This window comes from Mobula birostris, chromosome 11, assembly GCF_030028105.1.
Source record: "Mobula birostris isolate sMobBir1 chromosome 11, sMobBir1.hap1, whole genome shotgun sequence".
NCBI lineage: Eukaryota > Metazoa > Chordata > Chondrichthyes > Myliobatiformes > Myliobatidae > Mobula > Mobula birostris.
The window spans coordinates 36,348,252-36,366,073 of NC_092380.1; the positions used below are offsets into that span (position 1 = coordinate 36,348,252).

Below are 17,822 nucleotides of genomic sequence, written 5' to 3' on the forward strand. Positions count from 1 at the left end.
CGGATGCAGTGTGTGGCGTAAACATCTGTAATGGTGGGAAGGGAGACCCCGATGATCTTCTCAGCTGACCTCATTATCCACTGTAGGGTCTTGCGGATCGGATTGAGATGGTGCAATTTCTGAACCAGGCAGTGATGCAGCTGCTCAGGATACTCTCAATACAACCTCTGTAGAATGTGGTGAGGATGGGGGGTGGGAGATGGACTTTTCTCAGCCTTCGCAGAAAGTAGAGACGCTGCTGGGCTTTCTTTGCTATGGAGCTGGTGTTGAGGGACCAGGTGAGATTCTCTGCCAGGTGAATTTGGTGCTCTTAACGATCTCTATGGAGCAGTCATCGATGTTGCTTTATGCATGCCCTCTCTTTAGTATTTACATTAGCTTTGACTTCCCTTGTCAGCCATGGTTTTACAATTCTGCCATTTGAGTATTTCTTTGTTTTTGGAATACATCTATCCTGCACCTTCCTCATTCTTCCCAGAAGCTCACACCATTGCTGTTTTGCTGTCATCCCTACCAGCAGATCCTTCCAATTTACTTTGGCCAACTCCTCTCTCATACCACTGTAATTTCCTTTACCCCACTGAAATACTGCTGCATCAGACTTTCTTCCTATCAAATATCAAGTTGAATTCAATCACATTGTGATCACTGACACCTCAGGGTTCATTTACTTTAATCTCCCTAATCACCTCCAGGTCATTATATAACATCCAATCCAGTAGAGCTGATCACCTACTAGGCTCAATGACAAATTGAGCTAAAAAGCCATCTCATAGGCATTCAACAAATTTACTCTCTTGAGATCCATTACTAACTTGATTTTCCCAATCTACCTGCTTGTTAAAGTTTCCCATGACTATCGTAACATTGCCCTTTTGACACACCTTTTCTATTTCCCATTGTTATCTGTAGCCACATCCCAGCCACTGTTGGGAGGCCTGTATATAACTACAGTCAGGGTCCTTTTACCCTTGCAGTTTCTTAACTCAACCCAGAAAGATTCAACATTTTCCGATCCTACTTCACATCTTTCTAATGATTTGATGCTATTCTTTACCAGCAGAGCCATGCCACCCCCTCTGTCTACCTTCCTATCCCTCCGATACACTGTGTATGCTTGGACATTCAGCTCCCAACTACAACCATTGTTCAGCCACGATTCAGTGATTGCCACAACATCACATTCAACAATCTCTAATAATGCAACGAGATCATGCACCTTATTTCTTACACTCCGTGTATGGAGATATAACATTTTGAGTACTGTCTACTCTTTTTGATTCTGCATCCCTAATGCACTGATACTCCTATTGTATCTGCGCAGTTTGTTGTCTTTTGCACATTGGTTGCTGCATTGGGTGTGGTCTTCCTTAGATTTACTGAGAATGCTCACAAGAAATTAACTCTCAGGGTAATATATGGTGATGTATGTGTACTTTGATAATTACGTTATACTTAGAACATGGATCACTGGATCTATGAGGCAGCATCTCCATGTCCCTGAGGATGTCATTAATAACCACTTACTTATTCATTTATTTATTTAGAGATACAGCATGGTACCAGGCCCTTCCAGCCAAACCACCCATTGGCATATATATTTGATCAACGAACCTACTAACTCTTTGGTATGTGGAGGAAATTGGAGCACTAGAAGGAAACCAATGTGGTCAATGTGTACAAACTCCTTATGGACAGTGCTGGGAATTGAACTCAAAGTCAAAGTTATGTATTGCATGTGAAAGATATTTATGCCAGACGTCAAAAAGCAAAGTCATTCCATTCCTCATACATTTTGTTCTACAAAATATCGTGTGGTTTTCGGTCAACTCTGACTCATCTGGTCTTGTGATTTCTGGGTTGTGTGGATGAGCTGCTGGGTCAGCTCAGTGAGATGAACACTCTTAACAGCAGAGGGCCAGGGGATCACAAGGAGAACCATGAAAATGAACAGACAAGTTGCTGGGCTTGTCCAGAGCCTCAGTACTAAAGAGGGTAGACTGCACCCCACCAGCATATAGCTGTCAGGAACATCTGGCTAATATGTGTCATTAAACACTTCTGCAATTTATATGCAGGCATGGTACATCCTTAAATTTGGACAGGATTTAGGGTTCAACACACTTCTTTCGCAAGCATTATCAAAGCAAATCAACAGAACATAGTAGAGGACCTTCAGCCCATGGTATTTTGCCGACCTTTAAACCTCTCTAAGATCAATTTAACCCTTCCTTCCTAAGTAGCCCTCCATTTTTCATTCATCCATGTGCCTATCTAAGAGTCTCTTAAATGATCCTAAATTACCTGCCTGGACATCCATGCATGGCAGCAACAATCAAGTGGAGACGAAAAATCGTGAGCCCTGAAATCTTTATGAAAATTTTCGTACCTTACTGCGTAGTATTTTGTGTGCTTATTTGTGCTTTCTATTTTATGATTTTAAATTAGGATGAAGTTACTTTGTTGTGCTTGTATGCTTATTCCCACGTCTCCTGGCTGGACGGTCAAATTGGTTTCAGGTACAGGTGTCCCCCGGTTTTCGAACGTTCGCTTTACGAAACCTCATTGTTACGAAAGACCTACATTAGTACCCTGTTTTTTGCTTTCAGAAGGTGTTTTCACTGTTATGAAAAAAAGCAGCGTGCGATAAAAGGCAGCGTGTGCCCCGAGCAGCCGCTCTCCCCCGCTTCGGAACTGCATTCTCACCGGCATTGCTTAAACACGTGCCTGTGAGCAGTCCTTTGCAAGATGAGTTCTATGGTATCGGAAAAGCCTAAAAGAGCTCGTAAGGGTGTTACACTTAGCGTAAAACTAGACATAATTAAGCGTTTCGATCGTGGTGAACGAAGTAAGGACAAAGTGAGTTTGGCTTGTGGAAGCTGACGAACATGATGTTGAAGAGGTTTTGGCATCCCATGACCAAGAACTGATAGATGAAGAGCTGATGCAATTGGAAGAAAAAAGAATAACAATCAAAACCGAATGAGTAATGATAAAGTACAACTTTAATTTTGAAAGGGTACGTCGGTTTAGGGGATATTTGCAGGATGGTTTGAGTCCTTACAAAGAACTGTGTGATAGAAAAATGCGCGAGGCTCAGCAGTCAAGCAAGCCTTCCACATCAGCCACAGCAGACAACGAACCTCGACCTTCGACATCGAGGCGGGCAGAGATAGAAGATGACCTGCCTGCCCTAATGGAAACAGACGATGACGAGATGACACCCCAGTGTCCCACTACCCCAACCCCCAGGCCACAGACAGATACCGATTGGTGGAGAATGCAGCAGTAGCCGGGAGGCACACAGCATATCTTTAAGAAAAAAGCCGAAATAAACATGCTAATTAATTAGGTGCAGCCCAACACGTAATTGTCGGCTCAGATCGGAGACAACACTGCACTGATCTGGGCTGACAATTACGTGCCGGGCGGCACCTAATTAATTAGAATGTTTGTTTTGGCTTTTTTCTTAAAGAGGTGCTGTGTGCCTCCCGGCTGCCGCTGCACCCTGCATGCTTTGCAGATCGGCTTTGGTTGGTGGCCCGGAGGGTGGGGGCCGCTGCACCACCCAACCTGCAACCACTCAGCCTAACACACCATCATCAGTGTGCTCGGCGCTGTCTTCCCGATTCTGGTAAGTGATACTACACTGTACATACACTGTACACTGTTCTACTTTATATAGGTTGTGTATTTTTACGTGTTATTTGGTATGATTTGGCAGCTTCATAGCGTAAAGGTTACTGGAGAGCGCTTGCGCTGTGTTCTTGCCAACAGCGCTTGCATGAGATTTTCACGATGGGGAACAGTGCAGTAATGATTGTGGAAAAGTATTTCTACTTTATATAGGCTGTGTATTTATCATATCATTCCTGCTTTTACTAAATGTGACTGTTATTTTAGGTTTTATGTGTTATTTGGCATGATTTGGTAGGTTTTTTTGGGTCTGCGAACGCTCACAAAATTTTTCCATATAAATAAATGGTAATTGCTTCTTCACTTTACGACATTTCAGCTTACGAACCGTTTCATAGGAATGCCCTACCTTCGGATGGTGGGGGAAACTTGTATTTTGGATCTGATCAACCCAGACCATTACATGTGCCTAAGACTTTTGCAGAGAACTGTAACTTGAAGGCTAATGAAGATTAAGTTGTACTAAACTGAGGAGGAAAACCTTATTACCACCTGAGGAACCCAAAGGCAGACCTGCTGCAGGATTTTGATTCAAAATATTGACAGTTCCTTTTCCCACACAGATACAGCTCAGCCGATTGAATTTCCCCAGCAGAGACACAAGAGATTCTGCAGATGCTGCAAATCACAAAAAGTGCAGCAGGAGCTCAGCAGGTCAAGTAGCATCTACAGAAGGAAATAAAGAGTTGATGTTTTGGGATGGGGCATTTTAGAAGTTAAGTTTAAAATATAGATTGTTATGTTGTACTGTGGAAGTTGCAATGTAGCAATGCAAGGGTTAGGCTCAGTGCTGGGACCCCAGTTGTTTACAATATATATTAATGACTTGGATGACGGAATTAAATGCAGCATCTCCAAGTTTGTGGATGACACGAAGCTGGGTGGCAGTGTTAGCTGTGAGGAGGATGCTAAGAGGATGCAGGGTGACTTGGATAGGTTGGGTGAGTGGGCAAATTCATGGCAGATGCAATTTAATGTGGATAAATGTGAAGTTATCCACCTTGGTGGCAAAAATAGGAAAACAGATTATTATCTGAATGGTGGCCGATTAGGAAAAGGGGAGGTGCAACGAGACCTGGGTGTCATTATACACCAGTCATTGAAAGTGGGCATGCAGGTACAGCAGGCGGTGAAAAAGGCGAATGGTATGCTGGCATTTATAGCGAGAGGATTTGAGTACAGGAGCAGGGAGGTACTACTGCAGTTGTACAAGGCCTTGGTGAGACCACACCTGGAGTATTGTGTGCAGTTTTGGTCCCCTAATATGAGGAAGGACATCCTTGCCATAGAGGGAGTACAGAGAAGGTTCACCAGATTGATTCCTGGGATGGCAGGACTTTCATATGAAGAAAGAATGGATTAACTGAGCTTGTACTCATTGGAATTTAGAAGATTGAGGGGGGATCTGATTGAAACGTATAAGATCCTAAAGGGATTGGACAGGCTAGATGCAGGAAGATTGTTCCCGATGTTGGGGAAGTCCAGAACGAGGGGTCACAGTTTGAGGATAGAGGGGAAGCCTTTTAGGACAGAGATTAGGAAAAACTTCTTCACACAGAGAGTGGTGAATCTGTGGAATTCTCTGCCACAGGAAACAGTTGAGGCCAGTTCATTGGCTATATTTAAGAGGGAGTTAGATATGGCCCTTGTGGCTACGGGGGTCAGGGGGTATGGAGGGAAGGCTGGGGCGGTGTTCTGAGTTGGATGATCAGCCATGATCATAATAAATGGCGGTGCAGGCTCGAAGGGCCGAATAGCCTACTCCTGCACCTATTTTCTATGTTTCTATAATGTCCAGACAAGAATGGTTTACAGATAGAGTGCAGTCAACCTAGACAAGAACGAGCCTTAAAGAGCATTGCTTCCGTTTGCACAGCAGGGGACCGGAGCTGTTTGACATGTAGAGACAAGATAAGGATGTAAGAGAACAATGTACAGCACACACACACTAGCGAGAGCACAATCACTTAACTTCAAAGTGTTGTCGGTTGTCAGCTCTATTGACTCTATTGGCTTTTATATTTGATTGAATATGCAAATAAGAAATTTGATTATACTCAGTTTACCAAATGCTCAATCTCCTTATTGGATAATCAATTCTGTATAAAAATGGCTTTGTTCTGTTCAAACCAGAACAAGCTTTATTTGATTATGAAGGGTATGACGTGGAGTGATTGTAGTCATGACCATACACCAGGAAATCTGCAGATGCTGGAATTTCAAGCAACACACATAAAAATTGCTGGTGAATGCAGCAGGCCAGGCAGCATCTATAGGAAGATATATAGATGCTGCCTGGCCTGCTGCGTTCACCATCAATTTTTATGTGTGTTGCGTAGTCATGACCATCATTGTTCTTGGCAAATTTTTCCTCAGACGTGGTTTGCCATTGTCTTCTTCTGGGCAGAGTCTTTACAAGACAGGTGACCCTAGCTATTACCAATACACTTCAGAGATTGTCTGCCTGGCATCAGTGGTCACATAACTAGGACTTATGATATGTACTAGCTGCTCACACGACCATCCACCACCTGTTCCCATGGCTTCACATGGCCCGGTCGAGGGGGGCTAAACAGGTGTTACACCTTATCCAACAGTGACCTGCAGGCTAGTGGAGGGAAGGAACACCTTACACCTCCTTTGATAGAGACGTACCTCCACCTCACCCCGCAATGAAGGGTATAGATATGGTAAATGCAAGCAGGCTTTTTCCACTGTTAAGTGAGGCTAGAACTTGAAGGGAAACAGGAGGGGGAATTTCCGCCAAAAGGACCACAGCCTTGTCGTTATTTGGAAGTTTACGTTCCTCAATGACCCAGGGAGCTATGTTGACCCTTGGTTGGATCACCCATATCAACCAGGTCAAATGGTAGCGGCAAGACTAAAAGTGGTCCACCAGCCCTCCAGGTTCGGGTCTGTCCGGTCAAACAAAACTGTTACAGAAATGCCAATGAAGAATCCTTATACATCTGTGTGTGATGGTATTCTTGAGTCTCCATCTGGGACTTGTGTGGCTGACAGCAGTGAAAACCAAGAGGACGCTACTGACATGATGAAGGGAGCCCTGAACAGCACCGAAGATTAGATTAGATTAGATTATGAGGACACTCAGTCCTCGTTTATTGTCATTTAGAAATGCATGCATAAAAAAAGATACAAAGTTCCAAGATGCCAAGGACAGACAGAGATGGAGGACTTTCATTGCTGCCCTAAGCATCAGTAAGAACTGACAGTAAGTAAGCAAGTCAAAAAGGGGATTTCTCCACTCTTCACAGAGGGTAACGAGAGTGTGAAGCAAGCTTCCTGCAGAAGTGGTGGATATGGACTCAACTTCAACATTTAAGAGAAATTTGAATAGATACATAGATGGGAGTGGGATGGACGGCTACTCTAAGCAAGCTATATTCTCACAAATAAAAAAATTCTATGGGTGGATGAGTTGGCAAAGGGGGCGTTAAAGAAAGAAAATATAGAAATGCACATTAGTATCAGTAAAGCAGAGGTTAGGTGTGTAATCTGGAAAAAAAATCAACCAAATGTGGCAAGGAAGATGGGACAGGGAGGGGAAAGGGAGGCATTTATATCAAATACAAAAGAGTGTTATAGGTACTAGGGTAGGTAGTGGATACAGAAGAGAGGAAACTGTGTGGACTAGGTTAAGGCTGGGGCACTGTGCATTAAACAAAACATTGAAAATGATAGGGAAACACCAGACAGGATTGTGTGAGGAATGTCAGGAAGAGGAGTCAGTAGAACATGTAGTTCTGAGTTGCAGGAAGTATGGAATACAGAGAGAGATGATGAAAATTAACCTAAGGGAATTGGGGGTGCAGGAATTCACATTAAAAGGGTTGCTGGGCATGGGTGAGAGAGCACAGGTCAGGGTATTTTTAGCTTTCCTGAGGGATACAGGTTTTTTTTATATAGGATATGATGGATAAGCAGGAATAGGGTACTAAGATGGCCAAAGATGGGAGGATAAAGTGTAGGTTACGGTATGTGCGTGTGTGTGATTGGGTGAAGGGATTTAGAATGTAAGTCTATTGCACACTCCGGAGCAGAAGGTGGTGATAATGCACCATTAAGCTGGGTGCCAACTGCCTTAAAACATGACGGAGAAGAAGAAGAATTCTCACCCTCCACACTTTTTGACATCTTCATTACCCTTTTCCTGAGGCAAGTATTTGGCACTGAAACAGAGTGGATCTACCTCCACAGTAGATTAGATGGCAGGCTTTTTAACCTCACCAGCCAAGAGTGAAAACCAAAGTGTGTGAGGCTATGATCAGAGACATGCTGTTTGCTGCTAATGCAGCAGTCACAACTCACACTCTGCAGCACCTCCAGAGCCTGACGGTTCACTTCTCCCAGGCCTGCAAGGAGTCTGGTCTGACTATCTGTGTGAAATGATAAACGTCTTGGGACAGATGTGGAGGCACCACCAGACATTGCCGTTGATAACCACAAACTGGTTCATCAGTTCACATTCCTAGGGTCCATCATCAGTGGCAACCTCTCCCTGGGTGCAGAAATTGACAAGTGCATCAGGAAGGCTGCAACAACTCTTGCCTGCCTCACCAGACAGATCTGGGAGAGCTCCAAGCTCTTCAGTAGAAACAAGGATGGCAATGTACAACGTTTGTGTCACCAGTACACTGCTGTACAGCAGCGATACCTGGACAACGTATGCTAAGCTCAACACTTTCCACTGAAGGTGCCTTCATTACATCTTGGGACATTTCCTGGAGAGACAGAGTACCCAATGCTGAAATTCTCTCTCAATGTGGCCTGCTTGGCCCATGTCTGCACCCCAAAAGAAACCCTCAACAGTGTACTGGCTACAGGCAAGAGAACCGCTGGCTGCCCACAACTCTGCATCAACGATGTCCTCAATTGGGACGTGAAGGCACAGGACATCAACATTAAGACCTGGGAGGAACTTGCAGCTGACCGCACCAGATGGAAAAGCACCCTGAAACATCACCTTAAGTCAGGTGAGGAAAGATTCCTGAAAGCAGCAGAAGACATAGAAAGGAACACAAAGCATCTCCCGCAGAGCTGAGTCTACTTATATATGAGACCCTCGCAGCAGAGTCTGCCACTCTCACATTGGTCTCGTCAGCCGCAGAGTGCTGCACCAACAATACAGATGGCGAGGACACAATATCCATGGTCAACCTTGATCAATCTGTCTCTGTCTCTGTACTGTAGTGTTCGATGACTATGATTCCGTAACAGTGTGGAGAGAAGGGCTAGATTGTTCTCCTTGTACACATGTAAATAAAGTGTGTGAGGAATAAATATGAGTTTTCAGAGCCCACTTATTCAGCAACTACAGTCCTAAATGATGGGACTTTTGTTCGACACAGCCACTGATACCGCATAGAATTAAAGGGGTGATAAGGAGTAACCCACCAACAGACAGGACAAGGTTCTTTGCCATACCTGGGAGCTCAGGCAAGATGCATGTGTTGTAGCTCTTGTTATTCTCTGGGTTGAACTTCATCTTAAGCTTGGACTGGAGATGGTGAAATTGTCGGTAGCGACGGAATATGAAGTATCTACCCCCGCCTTTCATTTTCACCTGGATGACAAACAGCTGCAAGAGAGACAGACATGACTTCAGTATGGAGCACGCAGAGAATCCAGGAACCCAGGAGAGAGCTGCAGCGACCGGTTCTCTGGCACTGTGTCTGGTGCTGTGGCTCTGAAGGGATGTGGGGAGAAGAGGACTGCAGTAGTGATAGGAGATTCATAGCTCGAGGAGTAGACACAAGATTCTGTAGGTGTGAGAGACACCTCAGGTGCCAAGGTCAAGGCCCACGGCATTCTAAAGGGGGAGGGTGAGCAGCGAGAAGTCTTGACACATGTTAGCACCAATGACAATGAAAATGGGAGAATTTATTGAGCTAGGTAGAACACTGAAAAACAGGACCTCAAGGGTAGTAATCTCTGGATTGCTGTCTGTGCTACGCACCAATGAGGGTAAGAATAGGGTAATTTGGCAGGTGAATGCATGGCTGAGGAACTTGTGCAGGGGGCAGGGGTTCAGATTTCTGGATCACTGGGATCTCTTCTGGGGAAGTTCCACCTATACAAAAAGGAAAGCTTAGACTTGAACCTGAGAGGGACCCATATCCTTGCAGGCAGGTTTGCTAGAACCGTTGGGACAAAATTAATCTGGCAGTGGGATGGGAACCAGAGTCATAGGGCTGAGGATGGGCCAGTCTGTATAAAAGCAGTGGCTATATGTAGTGAGACTGTGAGGAAGAACAGGCAGATGACAGGGCAAAATTGCAGTCACTGGGATAAGTTGCAGTGTAATAGGAGGACAAAATCAAAAGGGGTGACGAATACAAGGCTGAAGTTGTTAAATTTGAATGCACTCAATACACGGAATAATGTAGATGATCTTGTAGCAGGATTAGAGATGGGCAAGTATTACATGGAGGGCATCACTGGGTTGTGGCTGAACAAAGCTGGGCAATAGCATTCAAGGATACACATTGTATTGAAAGTACAGGCAGGTAGGCAGAGGGTGTGGCATGGCTCAGTTGGTAAAAAATGAAATCAAATCCTTAGTAAGAGGTGACAGAAATGGAAGATGGAGAATTGTTGTGGGTAGAGTTAAGGAACTGCAAGGGTAAAAAGACCCTGATGGGAGTTATATCCAGGCCTCTGAACAGTAGCTAGGATGTGGGCTACAGATTATAATGGGAGATAGAAACCACATGTTAAAAGGGTAAAATTACAATAGTCAGGGGAATTTTGATATTCAGGTAGATTAGGAATATCAGGTTGACGCTGATTTTAGATCCCAAAAGAGAGAAATTGTAGAAAGCATATGAAATAGCTTTTTAGAGCAGCTTGTGGTTGAGCCCACTAGGGGATCAATTATTCTGGATTCAGTGTTGTGTAATGAACCAGATTTGATGAGGCAAAGAAACCCTTAGGAGGCAGTGAACATCATATGATAGAATTCACCCTGCATTTTGAGAGGGAAAAGCTAAAACAGAAGTATCAGTATTACAGTGGAGTAAAGGGAATTAGAGGCATTAGAGAGAAGCCAGTTAAAATTGATTGGAAGGGAACACTAGCAGGGATGACAGCAGAGCAGCAATGGCCAGAGATTCCAGCAGCAATTAGGAAGGCACAGGATAGATACATCCCCCGTAAGAGGTATTCTAAAGGTAGGATGTCTTCAACATAACAAACCTGTACCTGATATTGTTATCTATGGAAGCCAAATGTACCACTCTCTTTATGTCCTTATCTTCCTGTGACGCCACATTCAAGGAAATATGAAACTGTATTCTAACAACACACATCAAAGTTGCTGGTGAACGCAGCAAGCCAGGCAGCATCTCTAGGAAGAGGTACAGTCGACGTTTCAGGACGAGACCCTTCGTCTAAGATCCCTTTGTTCCTCCACACTCCTCAGTACCTCTCCTACCCTGGTTTGCCATCTCAAAGTGCAACACCTCACACTTAGCTGCATTAAATTCCATCTGCCGACCTTCAGATCATTTTTCTGGCTGGTCCATATCCTACTGCATCTCTGATAGTCTTCCTTGCTACCCATAATATCCCCAGTCTTGGTGTCATCTGTAAATTTGCCGATCCAGTTGACTACATTATCATCTAGATTGACATACAACAATAGATTCAGCACCGATCCCTGTGGCACTTCATTAGCCACAGAGAGGCAAGCTACTATGACGCTCTAAGCCAATGTTGAATCCAACTTACTATCTCATCTTGAATGCCAAGTGACTGAACCTTCTTGATCAGCCTCCTATGTGGGGCTTTGTCAAAGGCCTTGCTAAAGTCCCTGTAGATAATATCCACTGCCAACTTTCCTGGTAACCTCCTTGAAAAACTCTAAACCTTGGTATAAAAAGCTAATGGTGTAACTAGAGTGACAAACAAAATGCCAGAGTAAATCATTGGGTCAGGCAGCATTTGCTGGGGGTGGGGGTGCAGTTGGTGGTGTAGTTGACATTTTGGATCAAGACCCTAAATCTGACGGAGAATGAGGCCAATGTGAAGAGGAGGGAGGGAGGGGTAGCACAGGGTCTGGTGGGTGGAACCAGGTGAAGGGGAGCAGGTAGAGACAGAGATAGGAAGATATGTGTAGATACAAGAGGCTGCAGGTTTCAGAATGTGGTAAATAAGACCAGAAAACATTGGAGCAGAATTAGGCCATTCGACCCACCAAACCTGCTCCACCATTCGACCCACCAAACTTGCTCCACTATTCCACTATTTTACTCCGGAACCCCATTCTCCTTAACCCCATAACCCTTAACACTGTTACTAATCAAGAATCTATCAACCTCTACTTTAAATATACCCAGTAACTTGGCCTCTACAGTCACAGTCATAGAAAAGTACAGCACAGAAACAGGCCTCTTAGCACATCTAGTCCATACTCAACCATTTAAACTGCCTACTTCCATTAACCTGCACTGGGACCATAGCCCTCCATACACCTGTCATCTGTGGCAATGAATTCCACCCACGGATTCACCACTCTCTGGCTAAAGAAATTCCTCCTCAGCTCTGTTCTAAAGGAGTGTCCTTGTATTCTGAGGCTATGCCTTCTGTTCCTAGACTCTTCATGCTAAGTACCATCCTCTTTATGTCTATGCTATCTAATCCTTTCACTATTAGTCCAATCACTAATAGGAGAAAATCTGCAGAAGCTGGATATCCAAGCAACACACACGAAATGCTGGAGGAACTCAGCAGGTCAGGCAGCATCCATGGAAAAGAGTACAGTCAACGTTTTGGGCTTAGACCCCTCCCATCCTGATGAAGGATCTCAGCCCAAAACGTCCATTGTACTCGTTTCCATAGATGCAGCCCAGCTTGCTGAGTTCCTCCAGCATTTTGTGTGTGTTGCTTTCAATATTAGGTAGGTTCCAACAAGATCCCATCTCATTCTTCTAAATTCCAGCAAGTATGGCCCAGAGACATCAAATGTTTTATGGGAAGATTTGCGAGTGCTGCACAGTGGGGTTTAAACTAGAGTTGCAAGGAGATGGGAACCAGAGTGCCAGAACAATTAATGGAAAGGTTGCAGAGACAGATGTTGATAAGACCTCAGAAAAAGTTAGGGATCAAAAGGTTGAGCATAGTGTGACTAGAGTCCTGAGCTACATATATTTCAATGCAAGAAGTATCGTAGTAAAAGTGGATGAGCTCAGGGAATGGATTAACACCTGGAATTATGACATTGTAGCCATTAGTGAGACTTGGATGCAGGAGGGGCAGGACTGGCAGCTCAGTATTCCGGGGTTCCATTGTTTTAGATGTAACAGAGCTGGAGGGATTAGAGGAAGAGGGGTGGTGTTACTAGTCAGAGAAAACGTCATGGCAGTGCTCCGTCAGCACAAACTGGAAAACTTGTCTAGTGAGGTAAAATGGGTGGAACTGAGGAATAAGAAAAATAAACACGAGGAAATCTGCAGATGCTGGAATTTCAAGCTACACACATAAAAGTTGCTAGTGAATGCAGCAGGCCAGGCAGCATCTCTAGGAAGAAGTACAGTCAACATTTTGGGCGGAGACCCTTTGTCAGGACTAACTGAAAGAAGAGCTACCTAGAGATTTGAAAGTGGGAGGGGGAGGGGGAGGTCCAAATGATAGGAGAAGACAGGAGGGCCGAACACCTATGCTCTGTCCGCCAGAGAAAGCAGGATCTCCTAGTGGCCACACATTTTAATTCCACGTCCCATTCCCATTCTGATATGTCAATCCACGGCCTCCTCTACTGTAAAGATGAAGCCACATTCAGGCTGGAGGAATAACACCTTATATTCCGTCTGGGAAGCCTCCAACCTGATGGCATGAACATCGACTTCTGTAACTTCCGTTAATGCCACTCCTCCCCCTTGTACCCCATCTGTCATTTATTTATTATATATATATTCTTTTTCTCTCTCTCCTTTTTCTCCCTCTGTCCCTCTCACTATATCCCTTGCCCATCCTCTGGGCTTCCCCCTCCCCCTTTCCTTCTCCCTGGGCCTCCTGTCCCATGATCCTCTCATATCCCTTTTGCCTATCACCTGTCCAGCTCTTGGCTCCATCCCTCCCCCTCCTGTCTTCTCCTACCATTTTGGATCTCCCCCTCCCCTTCCTACTTTCAAATCTCTTACTAGCTCTTCTTTCAGTTAGTCCTGACGAAGAGTCTCGGCCCGAAACGTCGACTGTACCTCTTTCTAGAGATGCTGCCTGACCTGCTGCGTTCACCAGCAACTTTGATGTGTGTTAATAAGAAAGGTACCATATTAATGGCATTACAGACCACCCAACAGTCCTAGGGAGATAGAGATAAATTTGTAAAGAGATCACAGACTGCTGTGAGAAACAAAAGATTCTAAATTGGAGAAAGGCCAAGTTTGATTGAATCAGAGACGATCTGGCAAGTGTGGATTGGGACAGGCTGTTTTCTGGCACAGGTATACTTGGTAAGTGGGAAGCCTCCAAAAGTGAAATGTTGAGAGTACAAAGTTTGTATGTGCCTGTCAGAATAAAAAAGTAAAAATATATGTTCTATGAATACAGGTACATAATTTATTGGAAGTAGTATCACATGTAGATAGGACATAAAGAAAGCTTCATAAATCAATGTATTGAGTACCGGAGATGAGATGTTACATTGAAATTGTGGTGAGGTCTAACTGGGAATATTTTGCTGTCAGGACTATACATGACTCCAGGCACATCCCATGCAGGTGAGCCAGGAGTTGCCCCAGATCAAGACAAATAAGACGGGGTAAAAAAAAGCTAACAACAGGAATTCTGCAGATGCTGGAAATTCAAGCAATACACATAAAAGTTGCTGGTGAACGCAGCAGGCCAGGCAGCATCTCCAGGAAGAGGTACAGTCGACGTTTCAGGCCGAAACCCTTCGTCAGGACTAACTGAAGGAAGAGTGGGTAAGGGATTTGAAAGTTGGAGGGGGAGGGGGAGATCCAAAATGATAGGAGAAGACAGGAGGGGGAGGGATGGAGCCAAGAGTTGGACAGGTGATAGGCAAAAGGGATATGAGAGGATCATGGGACAGGAGGTCCGGGAAGAAAGACAAGGGGGGGGGGACCCAGAGGATGGGCAAGAGGTATATTCAGAGGGACAGAGGGAGAAAAAGGAGAGTGAGAGAAAGAATGTTTGTATAAAAATAAGTAACAGATGGGGTACGAGGGGGAGGTGGGGTACGAGGGGGAGGTGGGGCATTAGCGGAAGTTAGAGAAGTCGATGTTCATGCCATCAGGTTGGAGGCTACCCAGACGGAATATAAGGTGTTGTTCCTCCAACCTGAGTGTGGCTTCATCTTTACAGTAGAGGAGGCCGTGGATAGACATGTCAGAATGGGAATGGGATGTGGAATTAAAATGTGTGGCCACTGGGAGATCCTGCTTTCTCTGGCGGACAGAGCATAGGTGTTCAGCAAAGCGGTCTCCCAGTCTGCGTCGGGTCTCGCCAATATATAAAAGGCCACATCGGGAGCACCGGACGCAGTATATCACCCCAGCCGACTCACAGGTGAAGTGTTGCTTCACCTGGAAGGACTGTTTGGGGTCCTGAATGGTGGTAAGGGAGGAAGTGTAAGGGCATGTGTAGCACTTGTTCTGCTTACACGGATAAGTGCCAGGAGGGAGATCAGTGGGGAGGGATGGGGGGGACGAATGGACAAGGGAGTTGTGTAGGGAGCGATCCCTGCGGAATGCAGAGAGGGGGGGAGGGAAAGATGTGCTTAGTGGTGGGATCCCATTGGAGGTGGCGGAAGTTACGGAGAATAATATGTTGGACCCGGAGGCTGGTGGGGTGGTAGGTGAGGACCAGGGGAACCCTATTCCTAGTGGGGTGGCGGGAGGATGGAGTGAGAGCAGATGTACGTGAAGTGGGGGAGATGGGTTTAAGAGCAGAGTTGATAGTGGAGGAAGGGAAGCCCCTTTCTTTAAAAAAGGAAGACATCTCCCTCGTCCTAGAATGAAAAGCCTCATCCTGAGAGCAGATGCGGTGGAGACGGAGGAATTGTGAGAAGGGGATGGCGTTTTTGCAAGAGACAGGGTGAGAAGAGGAATAGTCCAGATAGCTGTGAGAGTCAGTAGGCTTATAGTAGACATCAGTGGATAAGCTGTCTCCAGAGACAGAGACAGAAAGATCTAGAAAGGGGAGGGAGGTGTCAGAAATAGACCAGGTAAACTTGAGGGCAGGGTGAAAGTTGGAGGCAAGGTTAATAAAGTCAACGAGCTCTGCATGCGTGCAGGAAGCAGCGCCAATGCAGTCGTCGATGTAGCGAAGGAAAAGTGGGGGACAGATACCAGAATAGGCATGGAACATAGATTGTTCCACAAAGCCAACAAAAAGGCAGGCATAGCTGGGACCCATGCGGGTGCCCATAGCTACACTTCTAGTTTGAAGGAAGTGGGAGGAGCCAAAGGAGAAATTATTAAGAATAAGGACTAATTCCGCTAGACGGAGCAGAGTGGTGGTAGAGGGGAATTGATTAGGTCTGGAATCCAAAAAGAAGCGTAGAGCTTTGAGACCTTCCTGATGGGGGATGGAAGTATATAGGGACTGGACATCCATGGTGAAAATAAAGCGGTGGGGGCCAGGGAACTTAAAATCATCGAAAAGTTTAAGAGCGTGAGAAGTGTCACGAACATAGGTAGGAAGGGATTGAACAAGGGGGGATAAAACCGTGTCGAGGTATGCAGAAACGAGTTTGGTGGGGCAGGAGCAAGCTGAGATAATAGGTCGGCCAGGACAGGCAGGTTTGTAGATCTTGGGTAGGAGGTAGAAACGGGAAGTGTGGGGTGTGGGAACTATAAGGTTGGTAGCAGTGGATGGGAGATCCCCTGAGCGGATAAAGTCGGTGATGGTGTGGGAGACAATGGCCTGGTGCTCCTTAGTGGGGTCACAATCGAGGGGTAAATAAGAGGAGTTATCTTCTCTAACTTCCACTAATGCCCCACCTCCCCCTCGTACCCCATCCGTTATTTATTTTTATACACACATTCTTTCTCTCACTCTCCTTTTTCTCCCTCTGTCCCTCTCACTATACCCCTTGCCCATCCTCTGGGTTGCTCCCCCCCCTTGTCTTTCTCCCCGGACTTCCTGTCCCATGATCCTCTTATATCCTCTTTGCCTCCCCCTCCTACTTTCAAATCTCTTACTAACTCTTCCTTCAGTTAGTCCTGACGAAGGGTCTCGGCCTGAAACGTCGACTGTACCTCTTCCTAGAGATGCAGCCTGGCCTGCTGCGTTCACCAGCAACTTTGATGTGTGTTGCTTGTAAAAAGAAGCTGCTACTTTGCATCCTCTCTTTGTTCACCCCAGGCGGGAGTAGACTCTGCCTCTTTAAGAAACAAATACTCACAAAGTAGCCGGAGATTCCTTTGGCTTGTTGTATATCAGCGACGTGGGCCGAAACCGGTACGTCGTCAGGAAGCTGCTCGTAATCGCTGCCAAAACAAAATAAACGTGAAACTTCCGTGGCATGGTCCGTTCAGCGCCCCGTGTACCCGCTCGCACCACGTTCCTCACAGCCGTCCGCCCCAGCACCCGCACGGGGAGCCCTCAGGCACAGAGAGGCACCAAACCGGTGCCTATGCCTTCTCACCTCTCTCCTCTCAGTTGCCGGTGCATTGTTACAAACTTCAGCACTCTGGATGAGTACAATAAACGCAAAGATAAGGGCAGGCCGTTAATAGATCTGCTGACGTTTGACAGCGCGGAAAGTAGTACTGCCTCCTGCTCCTGTAAAACTGGTTTGAGGAAGTGTGAATAGATTGTTGTGCGCCTGAAGACTTATTGACCTTAACACATTTGTAATAAAAAGATGATCTAGTTAATCGGTTTCCAAAGCAAATTTTTGACATGATTGTGGGGGACGATCGCAGCTGGTCCCATACTTTCAGACTAAAAGATCAGTTTTTTTCGGTCTAGGAACTGCAGCGCTGGATAACAACAGTTGCGTCTCCTCCTGACCATGTCCGACATGGAAACTGCAGAGGAAACTGAACACCTTTGTGTTCGTTTTTCTTTTAATATATAAATAAACACATACGTTACTTCAGAAAATCGTTTAATTATAGAGTGGTGTAGATGTGGTGAAG

The 17,822-nt window shown here is 45.5% G+C and overlaps 1 protein-coding gene across 1 annotated transcript in view; it reads right to left on the reverse strand.

Moving 5' to 3' along the window:
* Positions 1-17,485, reverse strand: part of ncf4 (neutrophil cytosolic factor 4) — a 95,200-nt gene extending 77,715 nt beyond the window's left edge. Inside the window, exons 1-3 of the mRNA XM_072272099.1 lie at positions 17,327-17,485; positions 17,084-17,168; positions 9,142-9,295 (exon numbers count right to left, since the gene is read on the reverse strand). Of these exons, the coding sequence (XP_072128200.1) occupies positions 9,142-9,295; positions 17,084-17,168; positions 17,327-17,352 (265 nt within the window). The 5' untranslated portion in view covers positions 17,353-17,485. The remainder of the gene's footprint in view (positions 1-9,141; positions 9,296-17,083; positions 17,169-17,326) is intronic.
* Between the last annotated feature and the right edge of the window lie 337 nt (positions 17,486-17,822).